At 36.2% G+C, this 16,913-nt stretch overlaps 1 protein-coding gene across 1 annotated transcript in view; it reads left to right on the top strand.

The window, feature by feature from the left end:
* The window catches only part of si:dkey-37g12.1 (atrial natriuretic peptide receptor 1), a 32,246-nt gene extending 16,070 nt beyond the window's left edge, over window positions 1-16,176 (top strand). The window contains exons 19-27 of the mRNA XM_056456770.1: window positions 3,308-3,460; window positions 3,582-3,756; window positions 7,910-8,053; window positions 11,218-11,341; window positions 11,948-12,016; window positions 12,093-12,267; window positions 14,758-14,856; window positions 15,036-15,127; window positions 15,527-16,176. Coding sequence (XP_056312745.1) covers window positions 3,308-3,460; window positions 3,582-3,756; window positions 7,910-8,053; window positions 11,218-11,341; window positions 11,948-12,016; window positions 12,093-12,267; window positions 14,758-14,856; window positions 15,036-15,127; window positions 15,527-15,574 — 1,079 coding nt within the window. The 3' untranslated portion in view covers window positions 15,575-16,176. The remainder of the gene's footprint in view (window positions 1-3,307; window positions 3,461-3,581; window positions 3,757-7,909; window positions 8,054-11,217; window positions 11,342-11,947; window positions 12,017-12,092; window positions 12,268-14,757; window positions 14,857-15,035; window positions 15,128-15,526) is intronic.
* Window positions 16,177-16,913: the final 737 nt, after the last annotated feature.

The following is a 16,913-nucleotide window of genomic DNA, read 5'->3' as shown; positions in this document are numbered from 1 at the left end:
AAAGGTTTTATGTAAACGATGCGAGAGATTTAAAATTTCTATCTGTTTCTATTGTGTTGGGATCAAATCTGTTAGTTTTATTCACATTTTATCTTTAAAGTTTGCTAAATGGACATAAGTAATTATTAATTATAAATTGATTGTAATTGCACATTACTGTATATTGATGATCATTGAAAAGGCATTTTACTAAATAAGTAGCTTTGCAAATGCATGTTAACCTTAACGTCACATAGTCCATCAGCATGCCAGGGAATCAGCCTGAAATTCAGAGACTGTCCACGCTGCAGCCCTTTCAAAGATTTAATGGCTTGGGTTTGCTAAATATTTGCACAATCCTGCGTTTTCAGTAGTTCTTGCCGACACATAATTTTACACATTACTTACTGATATAAATAAACAATGCATATCTAATTTTGGTCTACAATGGAAAAGCTATATTCCATATTTTAATGAGATCGTTTTATTAAATTTTATAAACTATATAAATAAATGTATACAATATTTTAATTAAATTACACTTAAATTAAACCAAACATATTTTAGTCAACAAAATCTAGAGTAGACTTAGTCGAGTAAAATGTTATGAAATTTAGTCGACTAAATGTAGACCAAAACTAAACAGATTCAGAAGACTAAAATATAACTAAAACTAAAATGGAATTTTAGTCAAAAGACTAAGACTAAAACTAAATCAAAATTGGTTGTCAAAATTAACACTGGTTGGAAAGTTACTTATATAGTCAAGAGAATGTCTTGGAAAGGAAACAAAAGAATCTAAAAATGGTTAAGAGTTCAATACAAGTTCCATTCAACTTGTGAAAAATCAGAATAAAGAAAAAGACACCATGAAAAAGTGTTATGTAAAAGATGTGAGAAATTTTATAATTTCTATCTGTTTCTATTGTGTTGGGGTCAAATCTGTGCATTTTATCCACATTTATATCTTTAAAGTTTGCTAAATGGACATAAGAAATGACCAACTATATATCAATTGTATTTGCACACTAAGGTCAATATTCTTAGGATGATTATTCAAGTTTGAGTTGTAAATTTGATTGAGTTCAGTTTTATTTATTAAGTTCACTTTTGCTGTTTGTCAAAGTGTAGATTTTTTGACACACTGCATGGAAATCTACAATGAAGTTAAAATGATTAACACAAACCTATAACTTTTTCAGTTTACCAAAACGCGTGTCAGTTTGAACACACATTAATGAACTTTAAAGGCAAACTTTATTTACAAAACGACAAGAATAAATACTTGTCAAGCTAACTTCTGAAAATAATGACAAGTAACATGAGTTACGTAATAATATTACTTTTCTAAGTAACAAGTAACGCATTGTTAAAAAAAATAAGTAATGTTTTTGACATTTTTTATTACTTTTTAAAAAATGTAACGCAAGCTACTTTCTTTTTTGTTTAATTAATTTGCTTTTAAAAAGTAAATTGCTGAATTCAAATTTAGATGAGAGAATGTGCTCATTATTTTGAACACATGTAAGGGAAGGAATAAAAATAATTCCAAAAAAAACTTGCAAGTTCTGAAAAAGATCAAGCCTCAGCCTGGCAAGGTTTTTATAGTTAACGAAAATGAACAATAAAACGAAAACCAAAATTGAAAATAATTTTCGTTAACTGAAAAAAAAAAAAAATTGAGTATTTTAAAAAACTGAAACTGTACTGTGTACAACTGAAACTAACTAAATTATAGCAAAAACCTCCTTCGTTTTCATGTTTGTAAATGTATTTAACACATAATCTTACTGTAAGCATTTCAGAAGTAAATTTATTTACTTCGCGCTGCCAGGTGTTTGACCCGTACAGCACCTCGGAGTCTGTAATCCTGATGTCATTAGCCAGATCAAGCTGGTTCTCCTCCAGTCATCCTCGCTGTTGGTCCCGCGACAAGTTGACAAGACAACAGCACAGTGACATTAAAAACAGACTTAAATTATTACTTTAACACATTTGTGCCCAATAATGGGTCTTATTCAACGACTGTCTTATTTCTGTATTAGTGATTGCGATCATGAACAAATCTTTTTAACAGGATCTTCTAAGTGAACCGGTTAAACTAGTTCAACCAAATCAAACTGAATCATTTGAAACGATTCGTGTCTCCAGTAAGCACTCTTATCCACAAACTACTCCCTTTTTAACATGCCTAATGCCCCCTCTGACTCATAAATAAACCAATACATACAGAGTTATTCAGTTATTAGAACAGTACGCTGAGATCAGACGTGAGAAGCAGTGAATCGATAATACTGCGCATGGGTGATTCAGCAGACGGTGAACCGAACACAAACAGTACACGACAGCCTGCTGTGACAGAACCAAATTTAAACAACTGCAGCTTGGGTAAACCGAGTGCTTAAATGAGAGGATCTGGTGAAACGTGAGTTTCATAACAGGAAGTCGTAAGGGAATTTAAATAAGTGAATTCTGCTTCAGTTGGGTTGCAAAACTTAACTGCAAGAATTTTTTTCAGATCATGGTGATGTTTTAATCTGACTGACTGAATTTATGATTGCTGACTAGATAATTTCAGTATGTTGAGTCCTAACATGGGAGGATTGTCACAAAAGATTCGGTTCACGTTAAGATCTGAAATTCCCATCACTGTGTATCTAACTTCAGAAGCAGCCTTGCACATATTTTCCTTAAGGCTGCTGTCTTTGTGGGCTGTTGTATTTGAATTTGAGGATGGGTAGATCGTAGTGGTAGACGATGGTTTCGTGTCCTCTGAATACACGTTTCAAAAAATGTTTGGTTGAGTTTTTAATATACTATATTTATTCTAATGATTTTGAATCTTACACCTAACTAATATCCTTATGTAGAAAAAAAACTTATACTGAAACTAATAAAAAGTAAGCTAAAACTAAGCAATGTCTAAATATAGAAACCAATAAAAACTAGTAAATCCACCTCTAAAAACTAATTAAAACTAACTGAATTTGAAAACAAAAATGTCAAAACGAAATAAAAACTAAAACTATTAAAAAATTCAAGCTATTATAACCTTGCAGCCTGGTAAGAAAAAGTAACACCAAAGTAACTCAAAAGTAACTTAACACATTACTTACCGTAAAAAGTAACTAAGTAACGCAACTAGTTACATTTTAGGAGAGTAACTTAATATTGTTATGCATTATCTTCCAAAGTAACTTTCCCCACCACTGATAATGACCCACCAAAAACAAATGTGATGTGCACATAGCATTAAACAGATCACTTGTATGGTATTAGTTAGATTTGGTCAGATCTGTGTGATTTTTAAATGTGTTTGCATTTTAAGCTCTATTGTGGAGGGCACCAGAGCTGCTAAGGCAGTCCATTCCTGCTAATGGCACTCAAAAAGGGGATGTTTACAGTTTTGCCATTATCGCTCAAGAGGTAGTGTACCGCAGAGGGCCTTTCTACATCCCCAACAGTCCCTTCAGCCCTAGAGGTATGAAAACACACGGCACTACCTTTCTCCAAAACCCCATATCTGTCATTAAAGCCACTCTTCCCAGCCGTTTCGGATAGTCAGCTGTGAAGGATGGTCATGGTGCTGGTGTGTTTTTCAGAGATTGTGGAGCGGGTCAGAGCAGGTGGCTGTAGTCCACTGAGGCCTCACATTGACCGAGCCGAGTGTGTAGAGGAACTGGAGAGTCTAGTGGCGAGCTGCTGGAGAGAGAAACCTGCAGAGAGACCTGACTTCTCTTATCTCAGGACAGCCATCAAGAAGAACTGTCCTAATGGGTCAGTAATGCAGTAACATGCTGTTCATATTCATGTCATAACATCTCAACGTTTCTCTAAAATTATTACAACAACTATTATTATTATTATTATTATTATTATTATTATTATTATTATTATTATTATTATTATTATTATTATTATTATTATTATTAACCTTAATATTTGCTGTTTAATTTATTATTAATTAAATGTTAAAATATAAGTTAAAGAGCTCCTATTATGCATTAAAAAGTCATATTTTGGTTTTGGGGGCCAACAACAGGCTGATATGCATGCAAGGTAAAAAAAACAAAAACATTCATTGTATTATAATATGCATTTATTTTTACCTAATTATCCCAACTACTCCTTAGCAATATGCTAATCTGCGCTGATTGATCTGATGACCCAGTTTTTTCGTGGTCGACTGCGTTCAGCGTGAGGTAGAGAGAAATGCCAGCATGGCTTATCAACATTGATAAAGTAGTCAGATTGCAGAATGTATGTGTGAGCCCAATGCAGGAGTGCATTAAAGCAATGCTGTCAAACACCAGCAAATTGCTCTTAACTATAAGTAAAAACAATCACACACATTCAATATTAATTAGCCAAAGTTAAACTATTTTGAAACTTGACCGCCGCACGTGTGTAGGAACAGCTGATGGTGGCCATAGCAACGACAAACGGCAGAGGATCGTGAGCTCACAAACACATTTAAATCTGTGAAGAAAGCGCACGTCACGTTTTCAACTTGATTTTTGACGCGTTATGAGAATAGAAAGGGTTAACCAGATACAGTATAAGCCGCGTAGAGAGATTTTAAGTGACAAAACACACTTAAGTGACTTACACTTGTGAAATGGAGGACGGAACTGATCCATGAACTTTTTACTGTAAAGTTTCTTTATAGCTCTGACAAAGCCCCATACATCAGTAGTCTTTTCTGGTCCTTCCTTTAACAAAACGCAGATGAATGCCCCATTATAAACGTGTAGATTGCTGAAGCACTCATCAGAAAAATGACGGGAACACAGCCCAAGGCCAGGGCGATAATGCCGAGGTATTTTTGCAAAAAAAAAAACTTCAGCCACTGACTCTTCACAGCCTCATCTTTGGGTAGGGAAAATAACACTAACTTTCCCTCACACTTTAGAGCACAGCGTCTTCGCGACATGATTCAAGAGGATCTGCTACAGTGTTTGTCTTTTTTTTTCTTTGTACAGTGGTTGTGGGTGGGGCCAGGGATTTAAATTTTCCTGGATCTGCGCGTGTACAAATGGGTGGGGCTTGAGTTCTGTATCGACATCACGTCGTCACGGCTAAAGATTCATTATCGTGGCGATTCATTCAAACCATGGTGAGCCGACTCTTTTATAGATGAATCAATAGTTTTAAACATGGTGCACTTTCATATTTAAGCCTTAGCTGGATATTTCACTTCACTTAGAGCTGTATTACACACTGCATAGAAGGTAGTTTTCAAAAACTCATAATAGGGGCTTTTTAAATATAAACTATATAAAATAACAAAATGAATAAGTCACAAAGCTAATAACTTGCCTTATTAGGGCTGACATATGTTTCAATAAATTAGAATAAAGCTGAAATAACATAACATAATTTACTAAATTAAAATGTTGATATAAGCACATGTTAAAATACTAAAATTACTTAAACAGAAATAAAAATAAGTAAAAGTTTGTAGAAATATGAAGTAATGAAGAAAATTATTAAAACAATTAAATATCAACTAAAATTTGAGATTCCAGAAATAAAAGTGAACTCAAATTATTAATAAATATACACATTTATTTAAATAATTGAAGACCTCCAGACCCGTACCCAGGGGGAGTTCGGGCGGTTCAAATGACCCACCCCTCACTGACAAAGATCCAGAATTTGTCCCATACAATTTTGACTGCTATGCCAAAATAAATTGGCTTATGAAATTAAAATACCTATGAAAATATACCCATCGAAGAAGGCTTTAAGACCAAGCGGAATCCTGTATTGGCTGTTGCTTGGATGTGACTTCCCGTTCTGAAGTGCCAAATTTGGCATCCCAAATTCTGACTGAGGAAAGTTGAATGTGCTGGCCAGTTTTTTATTTTCCTAATAAATGACGATAGGCTAGTTTTTAAATTCAAAACTTTTAACAGATTCATATTTTTTTCCTAATGATATAAGCTGTAATATATTTGTATACATAAAATAAGTATTTTTCATATTTCTAAATCTTTAGGAAATAATTTTGGTACATCAAAACGTGTGGTAATGACAATCATCCGACAAGCTAATCCAGCAAAAATAGTACTTTAATGTCACTGTAATGCAGTATTTAAACCTCACAATTAAATAGAAAATGAGGCGAATAACTGCAAAAATATCTACTTTTTGAGAAAAAAGAACCACCCCTTACACCAGGCTGGGTATGGGCCTGCTTTGCTATTGTAAATCTTTAAAGATTGTAAAGATTTTGACCTCATTAAGGTAATATTATCTGTATTTTTATTTTCAATACTAATACACTCCAAAAATGTTGCAGGTTCCACATCAGATTAAGTGGCTGTAACTAGGTGCTTGTATATCAAAATAGGAACAATGGCTCTCATTCATTAATAATTGCATATGTTTCGTATTTATATGTATTTACATTTGAACTCATCATGAAAACTTTCCACCTAATTCACAACACGTGCAAACACACGTGAGTTTGTTCTTAAACTATTCTGGTAGTGAATTTGGAGTGTTCACCGTCCACATGCATAAGGTTAGTTATTTGCATAATACACACCCAAACCTGCTCCATAAGGTTTGTCTACAAAGCATCATCGTCCAGAGAAAATTATAAGATGACAAATTATGAATTTAGAAGAGACAATTACAGAAACAAAAGTAAAAGAATTTTAATGGTAATGAAGATAATGAACATCCGTATGCTGATTTCATGCATAAATTTGCACAAATTCGCATAGTGAATGAGACCCAATGTACTTATTGTTCATATTGTATTGCAGAACACTTCTGATGCTCTTGAGGTAGGATAGAGGTAAGGTTAGGATCTGGTTTGGTGGAATGGGTAGATTTAAGGGTGGGTTAAGGTGTAAAGTATGTGTCCACAGTGTAATTCATTCATTTATAAGGGGTCACCACAGCAGAATAAACCACCAACAACTCCAGCATATATGATACGCAGCAGATGCCCAACCAGCCTCAACTCAGTACTGGGAAACACCCATACACTCATTCACACACACTCATACACTACAGCCAATTTAGTTTATCCAATTCACCTACAGCGCATGTCTTTGGACTGTGGGGGAAAACTGGAGCACCCGGTGGAAACCCACGCAAACAAGGGAAGAACACGCAAACTCCACACAGAAATGCCATCTGGCCCAGTTGAGACTTGAACTAGCAACCTTCTTGATGTGAGGCGACAGTTCTAACCACTGAGCCACCATGCTGCCCCAACAGTGTAATTATAAATGTAATTTATATTATGTAATATATAAATGTAATTTTATAAGGCTGCACTTTTCTGTTGATACAATCTTGCCCACTTGCAGAGTAAGACTCCCAAGTGAAGTCAGTGTTAACGCTGAGATAAGTCTGATTAAAGGCACTTTAAACAAGCATTGCTGAGACATCAGATGTATACAGCTCTCTCTCTCCCAATCTATAGCTGACATGATACTGTAACCATTGCAGATTCTTCCTCTTTGTGCTTGTTTCAGCTCTAAACACAGCGTTTGTATCTAATGAGAGCTTTTGAGGTTAATAAAAAATGTGGCAGGGACACAGAGGATCATTAATTACACTTACAAATGACGGTGTTTAATCAGGTAGACAAACAAACAGGATATGAGCACTCTGGAGACCAATGACACACAACCCAGCGAGCACAGAGTCCCATGAGAGCAACACTGTCACAACGCATCAGGATTAACATTTATACTTCCCTTACAAGATGAAGGGCTAGAAACGCAGAGAGAGATTAAAAAAGCAATTGTGTTATGTTCTGTGTAATCTGATAAATGTTTTTTTGTAACAAAATAGCCCTTGAAAGGACAGGAATAAATTGCTACTGCTTCTTTAGTGTAATCATACTAAAGCTAGTTAATAGTAATAATAATATTTTGTGTGTGTGTGCATATGTGATCCCGCATAGAGTCTCTGAGAACATTCTGGATGACCTGCTGTCCCGTATGGAGCAGTATGCATGTAATCTTGAGGAGATAGTGAGTGAACGCACAGCTGAACTTCAGGAGGAGAAGAAGCGAGCAGAGGGACTGCTCACACAGATGCTGCCTCGGTAAACCTCCAGATTATAACCCAAAAAAATCACTGCTCAAAAGCTAGAACTCATTTCCATTCCCTGATGTTTCAGCAAGCAATTTGCAAATGAAAATATGCTTATAGGCTGACATCAAGCTTGACAGTCAGCTGTTGCCCAGTGTCGCTCTTGTTTTTGCTGTATATTCAGTGCCATCAACACAGTCTGCCTATAATCACAGTTTTTTTTCCTCCTGCTGATTATGCTCTGGAGTGATGGAGGCTAATTGGGGAGAGCGATCACTCCAGTTGGCTGTTAAGCTAAGTTAAAGATTTTGAAAGCATCAAGACAGAATACTTTACTTATTACAAAAGAAAGTGAAATGTACATACTTTTCATTATTACCTTCCATAGCTATCTGGAGCAGCTATTATATAAGAATATAATATTCATAAGAATAAGGGTTAACAATTTATAATAATTACACACTATGAACTATTTATAAAGCATTAGCAAATAGTGAATTAATTGTTTGTTAAGCATTAAAGGGCACCTAGGTTACCCCTTTTTCCACATTTAATATAAGTCTTTTGTGTCTCCAGAATATGTCTGTAAAGTTTCAGCTCAAAACACCCATCAGATTTTTTATTATACCTTTTATAAGATTCTATTTTATAAATTTTTGCACCAGGAGGCTGTTTTGTTGTACTGCACCTTTAAGGCTAGTCCTCCCCGCCTACCATTTCTATGTGCCTTAATCTCCTCTCTCGGCTGCCTCAGACAACAAACAGACATAAAGGAAGCAGATCTCACGTAGCGAGATCTCACGAAGCAGATCTCAGAGCGCGTTTAGCTTTGCACTCTTTTTGCACGCACATGTGACAGGATACAGGTTAATCTCCACTGCTGTATGGATATCTGTAATGTTAATGTACAAAATAAATCTGATTTAACGTCCACAAACCGAGATTTAACCAAGCTAAATCGCTGTAATTCATGACACACGTGCACTGTTTTAAAACATTTTGAACATGTAAAGCTCACTCTTGATCACAATTGATGATCATTGATGATCCTAGCGAACTGAACAGACCTTTTATTCCGGGTTGCTTTGCGCTCGTCCTCTCTTGTTGATATGATTATACACGTGACTACCGGAACATATTAATACGCGGAGCTGTCCATCAATTTGGTGGGCGGGGGGACCGCACTCCTACGTAAAGTTGCAGTAAGTCTGAAAACTGCTCCATTTGATCCACCGTTTTTGTGTTGGTAAATTGAAAAAAAAAGCACTGGGTGTGTTTATATCACCCCAATATGACGCTCTATACACTCTATCTACTCATATGTCTGTTCAAACAGCTTAAAAAGTAGATTTTTCACCATAGGTGCCCTTTAACTCTACGTTAATAGAGGTTAGTAAGCAGTTTATAACTGCTGATACAAATGCTCTATTCTTGACTTATAAGCACATTCATAATGTGCTTAATGATTGTACTTTCATACTTTGTTTACTGATAAATTTTTTATGACTAAATTAAGTATCACATTATTTACTAATCATTTGCATTTAAGAGTATTTTTTTTTAAAGATCATTCAGAAGGAGTTAGTAAATGATTAATAAACCATTCAAATCGACATTTATATAGTTTATTATTCAGGCATATATTAATAGCTAATTTGTTTGTTAATAAATGCTTTATATACTCAACTTCATCCTGTTTTGTGACCTAATCTAAAGTGAGGACTATTTATGCTTTATAAATCCCTAATAAAATACAATTAAAGGTTCGGTATGAACAATACGCCTTTGCAATCTTATCTAAAAAGTAAAATGACTGTAAAGTTTAAACATCGCCGAATAACAGGAGTGTCAAAATAAAACAAAACTAGATAAAACAAAAACAATTTAATCATTTAACAATTCAGCATATTATGATACAATATTTCAATGTTATTTAGAAATGTTTAAACTACAGTCATTTTATTTTAGTTAAGATTGCAAATATTTATTTTTCATTTGAAACAGTTTTTATTTGTGTTTCATCTTCAAATGAATATAAATAAACAAGGTTGTTTGTTTTCTTTTTTTGCTGTTTAGAATACAAATGTGCCTTTAATTGTCATTTATAAGGGATTTATAAAGCATAAAAAGTCCTCACTTTAGATTAGGTCACCAAACTGGATGAAGTTGAGTTAATAAAGCAGTTATTAACTTTAAAAATACTATTAAATACCTGAACAATAAGATATCTAAATGTTATTTTGAACAGTTTAATAATCATTTATTTACACATTCTGAATGATCTTTTAAAAAAAACAGCAACTTCTCTCAAAAAAACTGGTTTCTAAATGATGCAATACTTAAATTAGTAATGAAAAAATAATCATTAACAAAGTATGAAAATACAGTCATTAAGCACATCATGCATGTGCTTATAAGTCAAGAATAGAGCATTTGTATCAGCAGTTATAAACTGCTTACTACCATTCGTTAATGCTTAATAGATAATGAATTAACTATTTGTTAATGCTTAATAAATGATTTATCGTGTGTAGTTATTATAAAATGTTACCGAATAAGGAGCACAGTGACTTCTCCTAGCACAACAAATTCCGTTTTTCTTTTTGATATTTGGTTCCAGTTTATCAGGAAGTGACGCATTGGATAGAAAATTATTTCCAATTTTTATGCATGAGTTTAATTCACATCTTTGGTTGGAAATCTGGTTCAGGTGCATTTAATTTGGTTTCGAGCTGAACTCTGGAGGCCAGTGGCCCTACGGAATAGATTTGGAAAACCCTGAAATATAATAAATTAAAGCTTGACAGGAAGGGACAGCAGTCAAGGTTTCATTTCACACCCGGATAATACCAGCTGATTTGACATCAACAAGTATTGGCATTTTTTATACATTTAAAAACTGGTAAAACTGGATGCTCAGTGATGCTGTTTGTGTGTGTGTGTGTGTGTGTGTGTGTTTGTGTGTGTGCGTGTGTGTGTGTGTGTGTGTGTGTGTTAATAAACTGAAAGCAAATTGGCACAACTGTTCAATGGGCTCATCTTTAGTACTTCAGTTACTAAAAACTAGCTTGCACCTGGCTTAACAACAAGCCTACGTGACAAGACAAGTGATGAACATCACCAGACTCTCCACTTGGAGCCTGCCTTTGAAAAGTCTTTTTTCCTTCATATTTTTAGATCTGTAGCTGCTCAGCTCATTGCAGGAAAGACAGTGAGAGCTGAGACCTACGACTGCGTCACCATCTATTTCAGTGACATTGAAGGCTTCACAGCCATGTCAGCATCCCTCACGCCAATGCAGGTGATGAAAGACGCAGAGACTCAAACAGCATCTTAGAGAACTTCTGCATGCTACTTTCTGACTGTGCCTTGCGGGCAGTTCAACAACAATTCAGAGATTTTCTTCTGTGTAGCTCCTATGTAGGGTCATTTGTATGAATTCTGATCATGTTTTGAAAAATATAGATGTCCAGAGCCATTTTGTGTTGGCTGGAGGAGCTGCTTTCTTGAGTTGTCTAAGACTTTGAAATAGCCTTCACTTATTAAACTGTGTGTGTGTTTGTTCAGAGGTTTGTTGTAAGATCAAATACCCGCACAGTAAGCTCAGGAATGGGTCTCATATGACCCATGAGAGCTCTTGACATTACTAGATGGCATGGCACGAGTGCCGAAAACTCCAATGTGTCACGAATATCATGCTTCTGTTAGCATAGCTGTTGTCTCACTAGCTCGTCTGAGCCTTACATTGGAAATAATACAATCACATGAGATTATTTTTGGACCATACTGCAGCCCACAGCTGAACCACAACGGAAAACTATTGTCACCTTACAGAAACTTTGATCTGCATGTCTGTATCCATAAGCTGACTCTATATCCTCTTTGCAATATTTATTTTTCCCTCTAGGTTGTGAATGTGCTGAATGACCTGTACACATACTTCGACAATATCATCGACTACCACAATGTTTACAAAGTATGTAATCTGATAGGCACAACAGTATAACTGGTTGCTATATTGGTTGCTTCATTTGTTCTTTTACTGTATCCAGGTAGAAACCATTGGAGATGCGTACATGGTGGTCTCGGGTCTGCCTATAAGAAATGGAGACGACCATGTGAAAGAAATAGCTAGGATGTCATTAGCTATAGTGCAGGGATTGAGGAGCTTCCATAGTCCACACGTACCAGAGCAGCAGCTGAGGGTCCGCATTGGAGTCCATTCAGGTAATAACTGGATGGTGACAGCTCTTGGCTGAGCTATTCATACTTGTACATTCACTTGCCTGCAGTGCAGGGTTACCAACCCGAAAAAGAAATGTGCTTAGGATATGAGAGTAGTGCTGTGTATTGTGTTGCACTTGATTTTATATAACAAGAGTAACTCTTCATGTACACATTTTTTGTGCTCTTCTACTGAAATATGAACAACTATACAACAGATTAATGGTGCTCAACCTAGTTCAAGAGGTAGGGTGGCAAATTTATTTTTGTCCGCAAAAAAAAACTTCCCATCAAAGCTTTTTGGGAGAAAAAAAATCAAGTGTTTGGTACACTCTTCATATTTTAATTTTTTTTATCATCCTGAATATTCAAACAATTTATTTGGCATTTTCTCAATGTTCATTTATTCATTTTATTTTCAGCTTAGTCCCTTATTAATCTGGGGTCGCCACAGCAGAATGAACCGCCAACTTATTTTCATTTTCTCAATTTAACTAGTTTTAATATTAATTAATAATGTTTTTACTCAACAAAAATCAATCAAATTGATCAAAAGGGACAGTAAAGGCTTTCTGTTTATCAAATCATTCTCAAAGTTGTATCATAGTTTACACAAATACACTCATCGGCCACTTTATTAGGTACACCTATCCAACTGCTTGTTAACGCAAATTTCTGATCAGCCAAACACATGGCAGCAGCTCAATCTATTTAGGCATGTAGACATGGTCAAGACGATCTGCTGCAGTTCAAACCGAGCATCAGAATGGGGAAGAAAGGTGATTTAAGAGTCTTTGAACGTGGCATGGTTGTTGGTGCCAGACAGGCTGGTCTGAATATTTCAGAAACTGCTGATCTACTGGGACTGGGACAACCATCTCTAGGGTTTACAGAGAATGGTTTGAAAAGCAGAAAATATCCAGTGAGAGGCAGTAGTTTGGGCGCAAATGCCTTGTTGATGCCAGAGGTCAGAGAAGAATGGCCAGACTGGTTTGAGCTGATAGAAAGGCAACAGTAACTCAAATAACCACTCGTTACAACCGAGGTCTGCAGAAGAGCATCTCTGAACAAACAACACTTCCAACCTTGTGGCGGATGGGCTACAGCAGCAGAAGACCACACCGGGTGCCACTTCTGTCAGCTAAGAACAGGAAACTGAGGCTACAATCTGCACAGGCTCACCAAAACTGTAAATTAAATGATTGGAAAAAACATTGCCTGGTCTGATGAGTCTCGATTTCTGCTGCGACATTCGGATGGTAGGGTCAGAATTTGGTGTCAACAACATGAAAGCATGGATCCATCCTGCCTTGTATCAATGGTTCAGGCTGGTGGTGGTGTAATGGTGTGGGACTTATTTTATTGACACACTTTGGGCCCATTAATACTAATTGAGCATCGTGCCAATGCCACAGCCTACTTGAGTATTGTTGCTGACCATGTCCATCCCTTTATGACCACAGTGTACCCATCTTCTGTCAAATCATCTCAGACTGTTTCTTGAACATGACAATGAGTTCACTGTACTCAAATGGCCTCCACAGTCACCAGATCTCAATCCAATAGAGCACCTTTGGCATGTGGTGGAACAGGAGATTCACATCATGGATGTGTGCAGGTGATAAATCTGCAGCAACTGCGTGATGCTATGATGTCAGAATGGACCAAAATCTCTGAGGAATTTTCCAGTACCTTGTTAAATTTATGCCACGAAGAATTAGGCAGTTCTGAAGGCTGAAGGGGGTCCAACACAGTACTAGTAAGATGAACCTAATAAAGTGGCCGTTGAGCCACTTTATATCTAAAGGGCCAAGTGACAGAAATCTAAAATACTGATGCTGATGGAATTTCAGCTTTGAGTCACGTGAATAAATTTCACTCTAAGTTACATAAATCATAAATGAATTTCTTTAAATTTCTGATTAAATAAAATAAATGCATACAATTTTTATTTAAATGACGAACTAAATTCAGCATTGTGAGTGTACGAGTGTTAAAAACAATACTAAAAGCTACTGTGGACTTCATGGGATACATTTAAATGTGCAAAATCTAAATAAAATCTTGTGCAGCCAATAAATAGAGAAATCTCAATATACTATACAAAAAAAAAGATGAATAAATCATACATTGTTATATACAGTCTTGAGAGTGTAGTCCTCATAAATATGTTTGATTATGACATGTTATTTATCCAAAAGGTTCATAAAGTACATTTCATTTCTCTGGCTTGTTTTCAATACAAGGCCAATGACGCATTTGTATATTCATTCTGATTGGTCAATTCATGCATCAGAGGATTGTTTACATTGTCAGCTACTCTGACGGGTTCCAACTTGCCAACTTGTATTATGACACATATATACGAAAGATTCAAATAGAATACATCATTCTAAATTTTATTACACAACCGTGACATTAAAGAGCTGATTCAACCAGTCATCAGTAGAAACTTTTGTTTAACAAGAAAATCTTTTGTTTGTTGTACAACAGGACCTTGTGTTGCAGGGGTTGTGGGTCTGAAAATGCCACGCTACTGTTTATTTGGAGACACCGTGAACACAGCCTCTAGAATGGAGACATACGGATTACGTAAGATCACTTTTGAAGGATGTGCTGACAGTACATTAGAGAGACATGTCAGAGAAGAATTTTAAATGAATTTAAAGTGATTGATGTTGCATGATCTTGACCTGTGCGCTCTTTTGACTGACTTTTGATTGTGAAATACTCAAGCCGGGTATCGTAACATTTGATTTTTCCCTCTGCAGCCCTGAAGATCCATGTGAGCAGCTCCACCAAGTCTCTCCTTGACACTTTCAGGAATTTCCGCTGTGAACTCCGAGGTGACATCCACATAAAGGTACAGAGTTTTTGTCACTGTGACATTTACCTCAGGAAGCTTTCATCTCGCCTGTCTTACCACGTCAAAACAATCCTATCCGCTCAACTGAGTCTTTTCACACATATTTATTTTAGGATTGCTGTTTCAACAGTACTCGTGCTAGAACTGTGACAAATCCAATGTGTTACAAAGCTGTAGCGTAATGAAATGACATCATAACTACAATCAAGGATGTAAACATTGATATATCTGAAAAGTTATGCATACATGGCAACATCATTTCAGAAAGCATGGAAATATTTATTCAGTAAGGAGACACAGCTGGCAAGGAGCTATAAATAGATTTCAATAGCCTCCTCTTAACAAGTTTTCAAAGCTTCGGCACTGTTTTCACCTCCCTGTTCTCTTCCATTTCAGGGTAAGGGCTGGGTGAGGACATTCTGGCTTTTGGGAGAGGACTACTAAACCAGATGTCCCACTTAATACTGTTTAACATGCTTCAAAAAAGAGAAAAGAAATAATCGTTGTAGATTTTTATTAGAGCATACTACACTCATTTTTAATGTTACTTTATTTTGTGTGCTTGCAGTATTTTAGTTACAATAAGCAAAGTTCTTCACGGTATTTATAAAAGTTTGGGGTTAAGATTTTATTAGTATTTTTTTACATCTCTTATTCTCTATGGCATTTGCACTGTAAAAAGTAGTGAGCTTCAGTTATTACCTATAACTAGGGGCAGACCGAATCTGCGGGTGGTTTTTGCTATTTCTGCCCAGAATTTAGTAAAAAATCTGCAGATTTATGCGGAATGATTTTAGGAGTATCATAACAAAAAACCAACACAGGCTCATTGTGAAAACGTAGCCCTGCGGACGTTTCTGGAGACAGCGAATTACGTAGGCGTAGGTACGTATGGCTGCATTTAATTTCTTTAAACGAACGCTACGGGGTGGTGTGACGCTGTTCCTTTTCGCGCTTACCAGCTGACCGCTTACCTCCGTATGGACGGCATTCCGGCTGCAACCAGTTTGTCCCGTTAGTGCGCCACGTTTGTCGGCGGATTTGAGATGCAGAGAGGAGTTGACCATAAAGACGGGGGTTCGAGTCCGGTGAAGAGCGGTTCCAGAAATCAGGTAAGACAGAAACAGAATCCAAAATATAAAACAAACAAGTCAATAGCTGGGTGAGGATGTGGTAAAAAAAAAAGTCAGACGAGTGCTTTTATTTTTTTGGATTGCTTTTGAAATGTGTTGGTTGGGTTTAGGGAAGTGGGTGGGTGGGTCAATTGATAAAATTAATTGGGTTTAGGGAAGGAGGAGGGTGGGTCAGCTGATCGTTCGCTCAATCAGTCAGAAAGTCTGTCCAAAAGTGAGTCGACAGCGGCCTCTGGTGGGTTTATGCGAGAACAGCAGGTGCGAATGGCATCCGCGAGGGAAATTTGAGATCTCGAAAAGCCTGCACGGCGACCACTGGCGGATTCGCGAAAACAAAAACTGCAGAAAAACGTGCCGCCGGGACGTATTTCGCGGTCTCCAGAAACGTCCGTGGAGGTATGTTTTCAGAATGAGCCTGGGTTGCAAAAAACTTAATATATGAAATAAAAAAGAATACATTTTTAACCTTTATTTATTTTTTACAACGCAAATCCAATTAGATCCACTTAATTAGTAAACGAAGTCCCTCATGTGATATATCTACTAAAAGACAAAATATTACTTTACAATCTGTATTGTAAAATAATCATATGAACTTTTTTATATATGTCAATAATATTACTGAAATGAATTAAAAAAATGAATAAATA

This window comes from Danio aesculapii, chromosome 1 (genome assembly GCF_903798145.1).
Source record: "Danio aesculapii chromosome 1, fDanAes4.1, whole genome shotgun sequence".
Classification (NCBI taxonomy): Eukaryota; Metazoa; Chordata; class Actinopteri; order Cypriniformes; family Danionidae; genus Danio; species Danio aesculapii.
The sequence above is the reverse complement of the archived record's forward strand: the minus strand, read 5'-3'. Positions and strand labels throughout refer to the sequence as shown.